We start from the raw sequence: 14,928 nt of genomic DNA on the forward strand, positions 1-14,928 counted from the left end.
CACTGCTAGACATATCTTTTGTTGTCAATAAGGTTTGCCAATATCTGCATGCACCTACTATTGAACACTGGACAACAGCCGAAAGAATTATAAGATATGTAAAACACATGATAAGTTTAGGTCTGCAGTTCAGACGCTCTAATTCTACTCTTGTTAGTGCCTTTTTTATGCTGACTGGGCAGGATGTATTGATGATAGAAAGTCAACCGGAGGATTTTCAGTATTCTTTGGCTCTAATCTTATTTCCTGGAGTGCCATGAAAAAGGCTACAATGTCAAGATCAAGCACAGAAGCCGAGTACAAAACTCTAGCAAATGCTACTGCTGAAATTATTTGGTTAGAATCATTGCTTCATGAGTTCGGAATCAAGCAACCTCGTACATCATGTTTATGGCGTGACAATTTAGGAGCAACCTATCTTTCTGCAAATTCAGTGTTTCATGGCAGAACCAAATACATTGAGATTGAGATTGATTTTTATTTTAGTGCGTGAAAGAATTGCAGAGAAGAAATTGGACATAAGGTTTATTCGTTCCAAAGATCAAGTGGCGGACGGTTTTACTAAAGCCTTTTCAGTCTAGCCATTGAAGAATTCAAGAGAAATCTGAATTTAGGAGTTGAGATTAAGGGAGGGTGTTGCAAATAATTTAAATCTTATTGTAATTTCATCTATCTCTATCTCTTCTCCTTCATCGTAGATTCGTAGCTGATGCACGAGAGTTGTATCCTAGCGATGAACTCCTTGTACTGCACGGCATATTGCCCAAGATCAATATATATCGACGCGGCTCTCCTCCTGAAGAGTAGGAACACGCTTCCAACCAAATAATATTAATTGGGTATACCATGAGCTTGGGCTTGTGCCCTTTCCCTACCCACCACTAATTGGTGACCCAGGGGCGTACATGATGACCCCTACTCTACCCATCCGGGTCTGGTGCCCATGGGCGCGTGCACCGGTGGGTCATAGACCTCGCCGTGCACTTTTTCTTCCGCTCGTCATGCGTTATGTGCTGCTGCCGGCACTCCATGCTGCAGAACGCTGCGTCGCTGAAATTCGTATGCGACAGATCAGTACGTTAGCTAGTGGTACTACTTTGCCATGGATGCATGCAAAGAACGGACGGCACACATACTTGTACATGAAGAGGTCGTGGCCGAGGAAAACAAGGCAGCCGCAGAGGACGCAGTCAACACTGAAGTGCGGTGCTTTGCGGATCAGGTGCTGTACGGCTGGATAAAAACACGAAATCAAACCAAGGAGGTAAACCGCCGACATGGCAAGTCCAGTTAACATGAGGCCTGAGCCCAAGCAGTCAGAACATGAAACATAAATCAAAATGGGTAATTAGTAGCACAAGTTTACTTAAATTGGGTACAAATGTGAAAAATCTACTAAAATCGTGTAATTTCTGTCACAATCGTGAAAATAGGGGGTAAAAAGTGGAATTAAATCGATTTTTTTTGCTTATTACTTTATGAAAAAATATCATACAAGGACTACAAATTTTTAAGTAAATTGTATGAGAAGTCATGCTCGAACAAGAAGATTAATAAAAACTTGTACCTTTCCCTTGGCGAACTCTCACAAGAAATGGGCTAGTGATTCCTTCTTGAACACTCTCTTCTCTTAAATTTGTAATCTTAACACCCATCTTGAATTTTCCAGTCCTCGCATGGGAGGAGGAAGTATGGAAATTGACATTACCAAGGTCTGCCCCTCCCTCGGCCAGTGTCAAGACACGGTCACCTCCCAAGGCTGTTGGTTCTTCTACAGATTGTGGATGCACTAGGCAGGCACTGAACTCCTCTGATGTCCAATAATCTCGACCTTCGTCATTGAAATCACCATGAAGTAGTACGATCTCCACCGAAGCTGAGGACAGTGGACCAGATGTGACTACTAGATTGTTCTCATCATACAAAGCTACCTTTAAAAGATTTCCATCCTCTGATTTGATCTGTTCCCGTGTGTAGTAGTCATTGCACACCCTATTGACAAATCGCAGTTGATATCTGGCATTCCTTTGCTTCTTAACTGGTGGCCTGAAAATGTTAAGCATGTTAATAACAGTTAATAAGATGGTTGTCGTGATAGACCACCGGCCAATGTGATTTTGTCGATTTCCAACTAAAGAATTGTAAACTTCTTCTAAAAAAAGATAAAGCCTTGGATTAGCAAACACACCCATCATCTGAATCATATGGCTTAATGAGCCGAATGAGAACACCTCGCCTCTGAGGAGTTTGTGTCGATCGACTCGTAATACTGGTAACCATCTTCCAAACAGAATCACCATATGAAATACTCGCCAGTAACTTATCGGCTTTATCCATGACACGCATACCGGGTAAACTTTCTCTATTAAACCTTGATTGTGTGCTATATAGTGGCATGAGCTGATCAAGAAAGGTCCGGTGTTTCTTCAGCTCCACATGAGGCTCATCCCATTGAATTAGTACTTGATTACATCTAAAGGATGCATCTAAATCTACAGAAAAGTTACACAAGATAGTCACTGTTTAGCTTAGCACAAGCCCTTTGATTTAATGCAGTATGGTTCTAACAAAAATTCCCGCAAATGTGCTTCATCTTTTATCCTATAGCGCATGAATTTGGGAAACCATATTGAAACAAAAAAATGTTGACAATCAGCACACACATTTACATATTTAACACAGTTCGAGCTGGGACTTCTGAATTCGGAATTTGAGGTGAGAGCATGTGTTTTAGTTTTGTCATATCATGCTATTGCAGGGCCGATTGTAATGTCTTCTTGATATTTATGTATTACCCTTTATTAGAAAATCCGACCTATCAATTTTATTGGTGCAACATTCAGTAATTTAGCCACTCACATGCACAACAAACAGTTTTTGAAACAAAGATACAACAAATAGTGACCCAATTAACCTCTTATTCTATTCATTTTTTTCATTTTTATTGCCCCTATTAGTCCCTTTGTGTTGAAACAGGGTAGGGTGAGGAAAAGAAGAAATAACTGACATGAGTGTCCAACATGTTAACTTAGTGAACTTCACTAAAGAATCAGTGAGAGTGGTATGTTACTCCCTCCGATCCATATTAATTGCGCTTACTTAGTATAGCTTTCTACTAAAGTTGTACTAAGTCAGTGTCCATTAATTCCGATCAATGGGAGTACAAAAAAATGTAATTGCGAGAATGAATATGTACAAGCATGGGGCAAATTTTAGGAACTGAGTAAAGTATAGGGTAAACTTATTCATGTGCAAATTAAGAAACATAAACAAACAAACATATTATTGTTATGATGAATAGCATTAGTAGTTTGTACTCGGCAAGGACATAAGCCCAAAATTACTAAGGCAACACATACATATGCTACCATAATGACTATTTAAGTTGAAAACAAGCACTATTTGCTTCTAATTTGAACTTACAATACTCTTCAACCGGTAGCTGGACATTCGAACGATTTTCATGTTCAATAATCATCTCCCCTCCGGGGTTGGTATTCCACTGATTAAAAAACAATAAATGTCAAAAGCGAATTTACAATTTCCTACTCTCTCTGTCTCTATATAAGTGTCACTAATTTAGTACAACTTTTGTACAAAGTTGTACTAAGTCAGCGGTGCTTATTTTGGCACAGAGGGAGTATGTAATAAAGTAAACCACTTATGGAATTCATTAACACGTCAAAACAAATTATGGGCTATTGCTCTCTGAGTAATTGCATTTGATGTAATCATTCTAATACCAACGACAGTCAAAAGCTAATGCACACTTAGACAATTGGTAGTGTGGCCAAACAAACCCAAAATGAAAAGTTTGGGCGTAATAGTCTGTTGCCCCTTAGGATCACACAACCTTTATATATGGGAAAGTAGTGGTGCACCCAAGTTCGGTGCACCAACGCAATGAAAAGTAAAAAAAATCTGAAACTTTGTGGCATTGATCATGAGAAAATGATTTACAACTTTGCAAAGTTTGGTCGCCAAATAACATCAAATGATCCCCATACGATCATGGGTGTAGCGAGGGTGCAATCCCTGGGCGTAATGGTCTGTTTCCCCTTAGGATCACACACCCTTTATGTATAGGGAAATGATAGTAACTGGACTAGTTGACTGTAATGCATACTGTTGTTATACTGTGGACCCCGAGTCTTATTGTACAGAATAGTAACTCATCAATGCATATCACAGTTACCTGGCCATCCAACAACCCATACCCTGAAAGGTTCGGAAATGTGACTTGAGGAATTGCATTAGGTAAACTAGTGCACTGGTCTTGTCCACAGGGAGGTAAAGGTGGACAGTATCCTGGAGGTGATTGTGAACTGTTATCATCTGAAATCATTCATTCATTTGGTGGTACAGGAGGTTTCAAGAAGTAACTACTACCTGCTACCTGCAATGGATTCGGCATGCTAGGTTGCATTGAGTGGGTGCTCGTTGACTGCCACAAGATTGGTGTTGGAATATGTTGAGAAGATTGCTGAATGTTGATGTTTAGGGCTTGCCCTGAATGGGAAAATAGAACATTGGCAGTTTAGCACATAAACTACTGTAAAAAGACAAAGGGAGACCGAAGCAGAAGGCTTAACCATTTGCCTCAACCATTGGTGGCATGGTAACTGGTGGATAACTAGGTCCATTATCCTCTTCTTCTGTATGCTGCACACGGTCTGGTAGTTTTCAAGGCAATGAAACTATGGAAATTACATTACCAAATATGGATTTTACACACGAGGATACACTTAACATTTACTTTTACTCTTTGGTGGTAATGGAGGCTTCAAGTAGTAACTTGTTACCTGCTTTCTGAAATGGACCTTGAATAATAGGTGGTGGCAGACCATGTTGTTCATCTGGACTAACTCTTTTCGGAAATAAAAAATATAGACTAACTGGGCCTAGACCTGTTAGTGAGCCGCAAACCAGTCATGTTCATGTAAATCATATACTTTAGGGGGGGTGGGGCAGAGAAATAAACAATAATTTCTAGCCTTTACCATGTTGTGTTGCGTGGGTGCTAGTTGGATGTACCAGGTTTGGCGCTGGGACTCGAGGAGATGGTTTTTGACCCTTTTTGTTTGTTGTTGGCTCTGAAAAGAAAACATTTTGCCCTTAACTAGTGTAAACAAGATAAAGGAAGACAATGACAGAAGGTTTCACCATTCCCTCAATCAGAGCTATGATCAGTTTTAAGACAATAAATAATTGAGTTTATGAGTAGTTTATGTAACACATCGCATCTCAAAAAAATTCAATCATCTTTTAATACCGAGATTAAAATAATTGACAAAATATTCAAAGAAATGACCATTACTTTTTGTCTTGCCTTCCTGCACTTTGAAAGGATTTGATACACCTTCAAGAACTCTTACTCCCGTATGCACAGCAAGCCTAACTCCAAGTTTAACTTCCCTTTGTTGCGAATTATCCATAATACTGACACCTTCATGATCACAACTCCCATCAATCAGATTAAATGTACTGTTTTCCACCAGCCTTTTGATTCCTTTTCGCGGTTTAATTATGCTTTCATCGAACTCCTCTTTAGACCAAAAATCTTGCTTAGGTTCATTAAACGATCCTTCAACGAGAACTAGGTCAACTCTTACTGAAGCAAGAGGGTGGTCAGATGGGATTGGATTGGCACCATCGTACATGCCAACTTTTATGTGACCTCCACCATCCTCGGTCTCGACAGTGTCCTTTTTGTAAATTGTTCTACTCACACTATTTTCAATTGCTAGTCGAAACTTTGGTGATTGGCTTAGCTGTGATCTGCACCAGCACATAACGAAAGATATGTTGAGGTCTGAAAGAAGAGAGCAACAGTGAACTGTTCATATGTCAAAAGCCGCATAAGAAAACCGTAGTAATAAAGTTGTCGCTCATCTTTTTGTGTGTGGAAAAGTTGTGGCTCATCTTGTGAACTACGTTTTCACTTAATACAAGGGCATCTCTAACTCATCCCCTAAATACCTTTAGGGGAGGATAAATGTGATTTTCCTCCTCTAAACCGGAATTAAGCGAAGCCCAAAAAACGTTAGTGGAGGAAAACTTTTACTCCGGACAGGCCGTGATGCTTAAATATACCTGGACAAGCGGTCGCGGAATAAAAAGCCCCATTGAGTTTCGGCTCACCTACCAACACCACCACCGCCAAATTCATGCCGGCACGCCCCTACCATCATCCACATCCACTCCTTCGCCGATCTGCCGCTGATCATGGCCAGATCCAGCCGCCGCCGCCGCTCCCTGCGGCCCACCCCGGTGCTCGGCCTGCGGATCCACACCGTCACGAGTGTTGATATGTCGGTGCATCCTACTCCAGCACCGGTGCTTCCTCCTCTCACACAGGCACATCTCGCATCCCCGACCTACCACCGTCGCCATAGCCAAAATACATCGGCGTGCACCAGAGCCGGTGGGGGACGTGGGTCACGGAGATCACCGACCACGAAACCGGCAAGCAGCATTGGAGTCACTCTTTCCACTCCGTGGTGCAGGCGGGCCACGCATACGGTATCAAGACGCTCTAGCTCCACACCATCACTGCCCGACGTAATTTCCACCATGGTCTGCCGTGGTTGGAGCCAGTCGACCCCTAGGTGGCCATCCCACAGAATTGCGGGAAGACTAGGAGGCCCGTGAGTGCCTCGAGTAAGAGCAAGCTGGCAGGGCCTACATGGTGGAGCTCTGCCGCCGTGATACGTCTCCAATGTATCATAATTTTTTATTGTTCCATCCTATTATATCATCTGTTTTGGATGTTTTATAACCCAAGAGACTTGGAGTGCAAGTCAGAAGAGCCACGAGGCGGCGGCAAGGGTGGAGGGCGCGCCGTAGGGGGGCGGGGCGCCCCCTACCTTGTGGACCCATTGGTGACCTCCTGACCTAGATCTTCCACCTATATATTCACATATATCCCAAAACCCTCAGAAGCATCCACGAAAATAATTTTCCACTGCCGCAACCTTCTGTTTCTGTGAAATCCCATCTTGGGGTCTTTTTCGGCATCCTGCCGGAGGGGGATTCGATCATGGAGGGCATGTACATCAACTCTATTGCCCCTCCGATGAAGTGTGAGTAGTTTACCTCAGACCTACGGGTCCATAGCTAGTAGCTAGATGGCTTCTTCTCTCTCTTTGATTCTCAATACCATGTTCTCCTCGATGTTCTTGGAGATCTATCCGATGTAATCTTCTTTTGCGGTGTGTTTGTCAAGATCTGATGAATTGTGTATTTATGATCAACTTATCTATGAATAATATTTGAATCTTCTCTGAATTCTTATATGCATGATTTGATATTTTTGTATTTCTCTTTGAATTATCGGTTTGGTTTGGCCAATTAGATTGGTATTTCTTGCAATGGGAGAGGTGCTTAGCTTTGCATTCAATCTTGCATGATTTCATCCAGTGACAAAGTAGGAGTAGCAAGACACGTATTGAATTTTTGCCATCGAGGATAAAAATATGGGTTTTTCATCATATTGCTTGAGCTGATTCCTCTACACCATGTCATCTTACTTAAGGCATTACTCCGTTCTTTATGAACTTAATACTCTAGATGCATGCTGGATAGCGGACGATGTGTTGAGTAATAGTAGTAGGCAGGAGTCGGTCTACTTGACATAGACGTGATGCCTATATTTCATAATCATTGCCTTGGATATCGTCATAACTTTGCGCTTTTCTATCAATTGCTCGACAGTAATTTGTTCACCCATCGTATTATTTGCCTTCATGAGAGAAGCCTCTAGTGAAACCTATGGCCCCTGGGTCTATTTTCCATCGTATTTGTTTCCGATCTACTATTTTTCATCATATTAGTTTCCGATCTACTATTTTACAATCTTTTATTTTCATATCTATAAAACCAAAAAATACAAAAAAAATATTTTATCTTTTGTTTAGTTTTATCTATCTCTATCAGACCTCACATTTGCAAGTGACCGTGAAGGGATTGACAACCCATTTATCGCGTTGGGTGCAAGTGTTTGATTGTTTGTGCAGGTACATCTATTGGGGACTTGCGCATTTCTTCTACTAAATTGATACCTTGGTTCTTAACTGAAGAAAACACTTATCTCTACTATGCTGCATCAGCCTTTTCTCTTCAAGGAAAAACCAATGCAAGCTCAAGAAGTAGCACGCCGCTATCCGGAGCGCGTCGAGGTGGATGGCCGGCTGTACGAGCAATACGTGGCCGGGATGACGGTGGTCATCGACCTCTCCAGCAACTTCAACGGTAATGAGGACGGTGCCAGCGACGAGGGACATGGCCGCCTCATTGGAGGGCTCACCGGATCGGAGTGGGAGGGGATCAAGAATGAGACTGGTAGAGAGTAGTTTAGTTTGTTTTTATGCAATCTTAATCAAATTTTTTAAACTTATTTAAAATATTTTGAATCTAGTCCAAATTTGCACCTAATTTGTTTTTTTTTTGCTCTGTTAAATTGATGAGATCGGTTAGAAATGACAGTTTTTTATAGGGGCAAATATCCTCCATTAAAGGATACTTGGCCGTATTCGTTAGAGATGCCCTGCCCTAAGTACATAAGTGAGTAAAGTAGCTTAGACCCATCTTATTGGCAACACTCATTATTTAGGTGTCTATTTCACTTCTGACACATCATGCTCCGAAAAGTTAGTGGTAGTGCCACTATTGTAGCAGTGTAGACTAGGTCATAAGATATTTAGATTGAAGAAGCTCCTAAAATGAGATATTTCAAATTATAGTCTGTTGTCTAGAGAGACAGTACTAGACCCTAGAATGTACATTATGAATGATTGTTGGATTTCCATGAATTGCAGAACAGAACTTAATGCCTTATATAATTTGGTTCAAAAAGTATGACGTGAGAAAGTAGAAGTACAAATTCTATGTGCTCATTCAGATTGTTTGTATCACTTATAATATAAAGCATCAAAAGCACTACAATATCAACAAATATGGTAGGTAGTATACTAGTATGAAGTATCCAGATATTTCAGCACCTTAACTCGGTAAATCTTGAATCGTAACACTACTAGGGAAAAGCCTATACACATAATCTTACCAGCAGCGCGCTTTAAAATCAGGCGCTGCTGCTACTTAGCAGTAGCGCTCACTTTAAAACCTCGCTGCTGGTACAAGTTTATCATTAGCGCTCACACAACAGGACGCGCTACTACTAAAATTTCCACGACGCAGCGGTGAGGCCAATTATAGCAGCAGCGCGTTGGAACAAAGGGCGCTACTGCTAAGGATCGTAGCAGCAGCGCATTTACGCTATAATCGCTACTACTAAGGTTACTACAAAAATTTAGTCCCACCTCGCTCCGTGAAGAGAGTTTGTACCACCTTAAATATGTTTTTTCTACAACTTTCACAAGAACTTAGTCTTCATTGAACTCTATGTGTAGGATCTGTGGCCGCAATAGGAATCCTCGCCTATTCCTAAACCAACCGTCGAGGATTCCTATTGACAAATCAGATTGTACACAAAAAGACAATTGATGATCAATGTATTTTTTTATGTCTATGTCTAACATAGCAGTAGCGCGTTCTCGGCCAAAGGCGCTACTGATAGGTCGTTTAGCAGTAGCGCACTTTGCTATAGCGTGATACTGCTAAGCCATTCCATCTCTCCCCATCATCTATCCGATCCAGATCACACTCACACACACACTCGATCTCTCCCTCGTCGCCCCTCCCCCGATATGCGCCGCCGTCGCCTCATCCTCCTCGCTGGACTCGGTATCGGCCTCCTCCTCCGTCCTCCCTCCACTGGCCGCTGGCCGACCCCTCCTCGCTCCGCCTTCCTCCTCCATTCTCCCTCCACTCACCGCCGGCCAGCCCCTCCTCGCTCCGCCTTCCTCCTCCATTCTCCCTCCACTCGCCGCCGGCCAGCCCCTCCTCGCTCCGCCTTCCTCCTCCGTCCTACTCTCTTCTCCCTCCTCGAGTCGCCCCTCCTTCTCCCTCCTCCCTGCTACATTTTGATTTAGTAGGCTAGTTCATATGCAACATTCTGATTTAGTTGATATGATTCAGTTGATTTAGTAAGCTAGTTGATTTAGTTGATTTAGAACATTTTGATTTAGTTGATTTAGTAGGGTGGTTGATTTAGTTGATTTAGTAGGCTAGTTGATTTAGTTGATTTAGTAGGCTAGTTGATTTAGTTGATTTAGAACATTTTGATTTAGTTGATTTAGTATGCTACTGGATTTAGTATGCTAGTTGATTTAGTTGATTTAGGATGCTACTGGATTTAGTATGCTACTGGATTTAGTATGCTAGTTGATTTAGGATGCTTTGCTCATATTGCTTTAGGAAAATATCACATGCTACTATTTTTCTTTCCTGTAAAGTGAATCATTAATCCTTTGCTCATATTGCTTTAGGAAAATGGCGCCACCACCATCATCACTATGTCGACTGTGCAAGTCAAGGTGCGCCAGCAGCCTTGCAACTGGCAAGCTGTTTGGCATCTACTTCCAGCCGAGTTTTCGTCATGCGGCAGTAAGAAATTAGATGAAATGTAACAATTATTTTATTTTTAGTGTTGGCATTACTGCATTGTGTCATTTTTCTTTTCTTACACAGACCGTCCCATGCAATGTGAGGGTGACATTCAACAAGCTGACAGGAGACACTGTGACATTTGAGGCTCCTGGGGGCCGTACACTATGGAGGTCGAGGAAGGACGCAGTATGTCGCAGATTGGAGGAGATGGATGGGCCCGTTTCCTCGCCCGCATGCATCTTACTGGTGGTGAGTTGATCAGCTTCTCCTTCAGAGCAGAAAGACCCAAACTAGCTGTCATTTATCTCAACCTGGTGGAAGATGATGAAGATGACGAAGATGATGAAGATGACGAAGATGTTCAGATGAAGAAGATGATGAAGATAATGAGGACCCACTTCATGAAGCCATCATAGCTCAAAGAATGAGGCTGAGCGAGGAGGAGGTGTGCAACCTATGGGACATAATTCCACCACGTGCTGACTTTGTCGGGGTGCCATTCGTGACCCGCCTGACAAGTACCATGGTCGATCGACATGATATGGTATGTTATACTTACAAACGCAAATTATCCGATGATATGCTTAGTGTAGAGTCCAATGATATGTTGTGTGGAATCTAGACTTAATAGAAATATATTTGCAAGAGTATGCGTGAGGCTATTTATTAATTGATATGTTTTTCTTATTCAGAAATTGCCAAAGAACCTATCTGTGAGTTGTGGTATCGAGCATGATGAAGAAGGCTCAACTGGACTACGCCTTACCGCAAGGGGCTCCGTCACCACCTGTACTTACCGCATGGACACGGACGGTCGCACACACTTAAACTCGGTTGGGTGGAAGAGATTCCTCGTTGGCAAGAATCTTCGTGTTGGACGGGCCATCCTAATTACTATCAGGAACACCCACCGCCCAGGCTTGAGGATGATGATCGTCGTCGATATCATCTAGAACTACATATGTGTGTGTGGCTATATCATCTAGAACTACATATGATGATCGTCGTCGATATCATGTAGAACTACATATGATGATCGTCGTCGATATCATCTAGAACTAAATATGATGATCGTCGTCGATGTCACCTTGTACTGCTTGAGGATGGATGTTGAGTATATATGAAATTGTTATCTAGTACTCCCTCGGTTCCAAATTACTCGTCGACGAGTAATTTGGAACCGAGGGAGTACTACCTAGTACCTATAATGCTTTATGAAATTGATATCTAGTAGTACCTAGTATCTGGAAATTGCAGTTTATTGAAGCTGGAGTGGGGAAATGGTGAAAGATATAACAGCAGCGCGGGCTCAGGAAATCGCTACAGCTAACTAATAGCAGCGCGTTCAGGAAACGCGCTGCTGATATAGTCAATAGTAGTAGCGCGGGCACAGACAGCGCTACTACTAACAGTTAGCTGTAGCGCCTTATTGGTAGCGCGGGTGCCCGCGCTGCTGATAGCCTCAAAACCCGCATTTTTCCCTAGTAGTGTAAATAGATATGTCTTCGCTGAAGAAAGTTTAGTGCAAGTTTAATTCTGGATTTTGAAATGGATCTAATCTTCCAATTCTATAAATGGGGCCCATTTACCATCCACATTAAGCTTGCATACCATCTGATACCTATGATGATAGAGCATAATGAAAAAAAACCCACATTTCTGACACATACGAAGATAGTGCCTAAGGCAAAAAAATCCACATTTCAACACTATATGCTACCTGAAACGGTCGAAATCCTGAGTTCCAAAACAGTATCTTCTCCAATAGAGTATTTTTATTTCAAAAATGCCCCAGTCCTAGTATCCTGGTCCAATCATAGGTAAAGAAACTCCTCACCTCTGAGATGGAGATGCCTTGTAATGATTTACTTCAGTACACGCTTCTTTTTGCATTTCTTGGATTTTTGATTTGAGCACTTCGTGATCTTCCTTGAATATTCTGATGAGGTCTTCCTTGAGTACTCTGAGATCTTCCTCATGCTTGATCTTGTCTTTTTTCCTCTTTTCCTTAAGCTTTTGAATTTTCCTTTTGAAGTTTTCCTCCATGCGCAGGTGAAGCTATGGAGAGAAAGTGAGTACAGTACACAGGAATTTGAGTCCGGAACAAAATAGACAACCTTCAGCTATTCAGATTCCTTATTTCTTCAACCAGTAGTGAATGAAAACCGAAAATAGCAATCCTCCATGCATTTTTGGTAAGAAAAAATAAATAAAAAGAACACGCAGTTTCCCGGTGAATCAGGAGATGAGAAGAAACCTGTATGACGTCTTTCAGTTCGATTACCGCACGGACGATATCTGAAAACCCCTCCCGAGGCGGCATCCCGTCATTTGGCCTGCTCGTCTCCCTTAGAGTAAAGGAAACAGAGGAAATTAAAGTAGAAATCAGAGCAAAACAGCAAAGGGAGCAAGGAGAAACCACAGCTAACCCGTTCTGGCAGTGGCAAGACCTACACCGCTTGGCATCGAAGGAGCTCGATTCGTCCCTTCCTTCATCCTGCTTCCTCTTCTCCTCCATGGAGACTTCCAAGCTGATCTTCAGCTCGAATGTGCAATGTTCCTCTTTTACCCGAGAGTAAGGGAGGCCACCGGCTGCCAACTCCCCCTCTACATGTGCGCTCCATTAGGTAGATTTTTCTATGAGAAAGGGTACTTTGGGAGCCACGAAGCTTATCCCAGAATATATAGTATGTTCAAATTCAGGAGGTTGGTGGGAAGGCTATGGCTTCGTCTGGGAAGTTCCGCGGAACTCATTGCGCTGTCCGCTTGTTGCTCATTGTTGTATTCTTGGCGCGTTGGAGCATGCGCAGTGTCTAAACTAAGGGGGTCTTTTCAAGGACGGGAAAGTAGTGGCTGCACCCACCTTCGGTGCACCCGTGGAGTGAACAATAAATTCGAAAAAATATATAAACAAAATCAAACAATTCTGAAACTTTGTGGATGTGATTATGAGCAAATGTTTTCGGACTTGCAAAGTTTGGTCACCAAAAAAAATCAAATTATCTCCATACAAAACGAAATACAAATGATGCTCTGCACCCACGTTAGCACATTGGCATGTCAAATGTTCACATCAAATCAAGCAACCTCGAAGTTCATCGTTCCAGTGAAAGGACTTATGTATCAATACTTACAATATACTTTGTAGTATGAATGAATCCCAACATATCTGAGATTATTATAATTTATGTATATATACTACTAATAAGATCAATATCGATTGATTTCTACAGTGTTGCCTTGTCGTGAATTGGAATGCCCACATGAGCATCCTCTATTTCTAGCTACATTAGCATAATTTTCTAAGCATGTAACAATGCCACATCAGTAAGTTACACTTTTACATTGTTCTATACATGCAACCGTGCTACATGAGTCATGATTGTCACTCGTAGGTTAACTGAATCAACTTTACATTGTGATGGTAGTATGTGTGTCGGATGCTCAGGACATACATGTGTAGTTCATGCTTCACTTTTTTTGGTCGAAAAATGACATTTTGTTAACTGCAATCAAAAGTTTTTCTCTTTAACACATGCATCAATTTGTTACTTGTTTCGTATGTTTTATTGTTTTCAAAATGCAACTCAAGAACACTCTTTTCGCATTAGTTGAAGTTCTTTAGCACACTCTTATAGGTTTGTTTAAACAAGATTCTTACAGCAACACGTGGGGTATGAGCTAGTTTTATTAATCATAGTGATACAATAGGTATAGGGCGAGAAAACAGCAGATTAAGGAGCGTAATACGAAGCACTGAAATTAGCACGAAACATAGGCCACGTACACACCCTCCACGAAACATAGGCCACATAGGCCACGTATACAAAACAGACCATCAATTTACCAAGAGGAATAACCCACTAATAGATGAACAAGTTCTCAGCCATTATTCCAACACTAGGTTGGCCCGGACTCCGATCTTCACTGATAACCTTAGAAGCAAACGCATCGACTACCGGATTGTTCTACGTGATGTTTTTTTTTTAAATGGAGGCTCGCCCCCGCCTCTGCATCGGAACGATGCATGCAACCATCTTATTAAAGAGTCTCGAAGTAGCACAAAGTCATAAAAGTATTACAGCTCGCAAGCGGAGCGAAAAATGAAACGGAAAGTGAAAGCTCAATATCAGAACTGGTATGACAATGTAAAGGACAAACTCCCTAGACTCCTATCCTGTTATGCGACCGCCACCCGAACTGGTTGAATATAACTCGTGCTACCATCTCCCACTGGTTGCATGAGTAACCAAAGGCTCCTTGGAGTCCGTAGAAGTGAGTGATGTGTGTCATGTAATGCAAAAAATCAGACGGATTCAAATCCTCCTGGCTCGTTGTTCTCTGACTGATTGCCTGCTCCTCCCTTCTCTGACTGATTGCCTGCTCCTCCCTGACCAACCCTGTTGTACCTTTGACTGTCAG

The 14,928-nt window shown here is 42.0% G+C and overlaps 1 protein-coding gene across 1 annotated transcript; it reads right to left on the reverse strand.

Moving 5' to 3' along the window:
- Positions 1-920: 920 nt before the first annotated feature.
- On the reverse strand, positions 921-13,019 carry LOC123068115 (uncharacterized). The gene is made up of 12 exons (XM_044490601.1): positions 12,764-13,019; positions 12,344-12,564; positions 5,318-5,778; positions 4,803-4,907; positions 4,593-4,673; positions 4,390-4,509; positions 4,196-4,308; positions 3,424-3,502; positions 2,189-2,492; positions 1,568-2,046; positions 1,137-1,302; positions 921-1,050 (listed from the first exon to the last, which is right to left on the reverse strand). The coding sequence occupies exons 1-12, from the start codon at positions 12,827-12,829 to the stop codon at positions 921-923; spliced, it is 2,325 nt and encodes a 774-aa protein (XP_044346536.1). The 5' UTR covers positions 12,830-13,019.
- Positions 13,020-14,928: the final 1,909 nt, after the last annotated feature.

The sequence above is a fragment of the Triticum aestivum genome, chromosome 3B (genome assembly GCF_018294505.1).
Source record: "Triticum aestivum cultivar Chinese Spring chromosome 3B, IWGSC CS RefSeq v2.1, whole genome shotgun sequence".
In the NCBI taxonomy this organism is placed as follows: Eukaryota; Viridiplantae; Streptophyta; class Magnoliopsida; order Poales; family Poaceae; genus Triticum; species Triticum aestivum.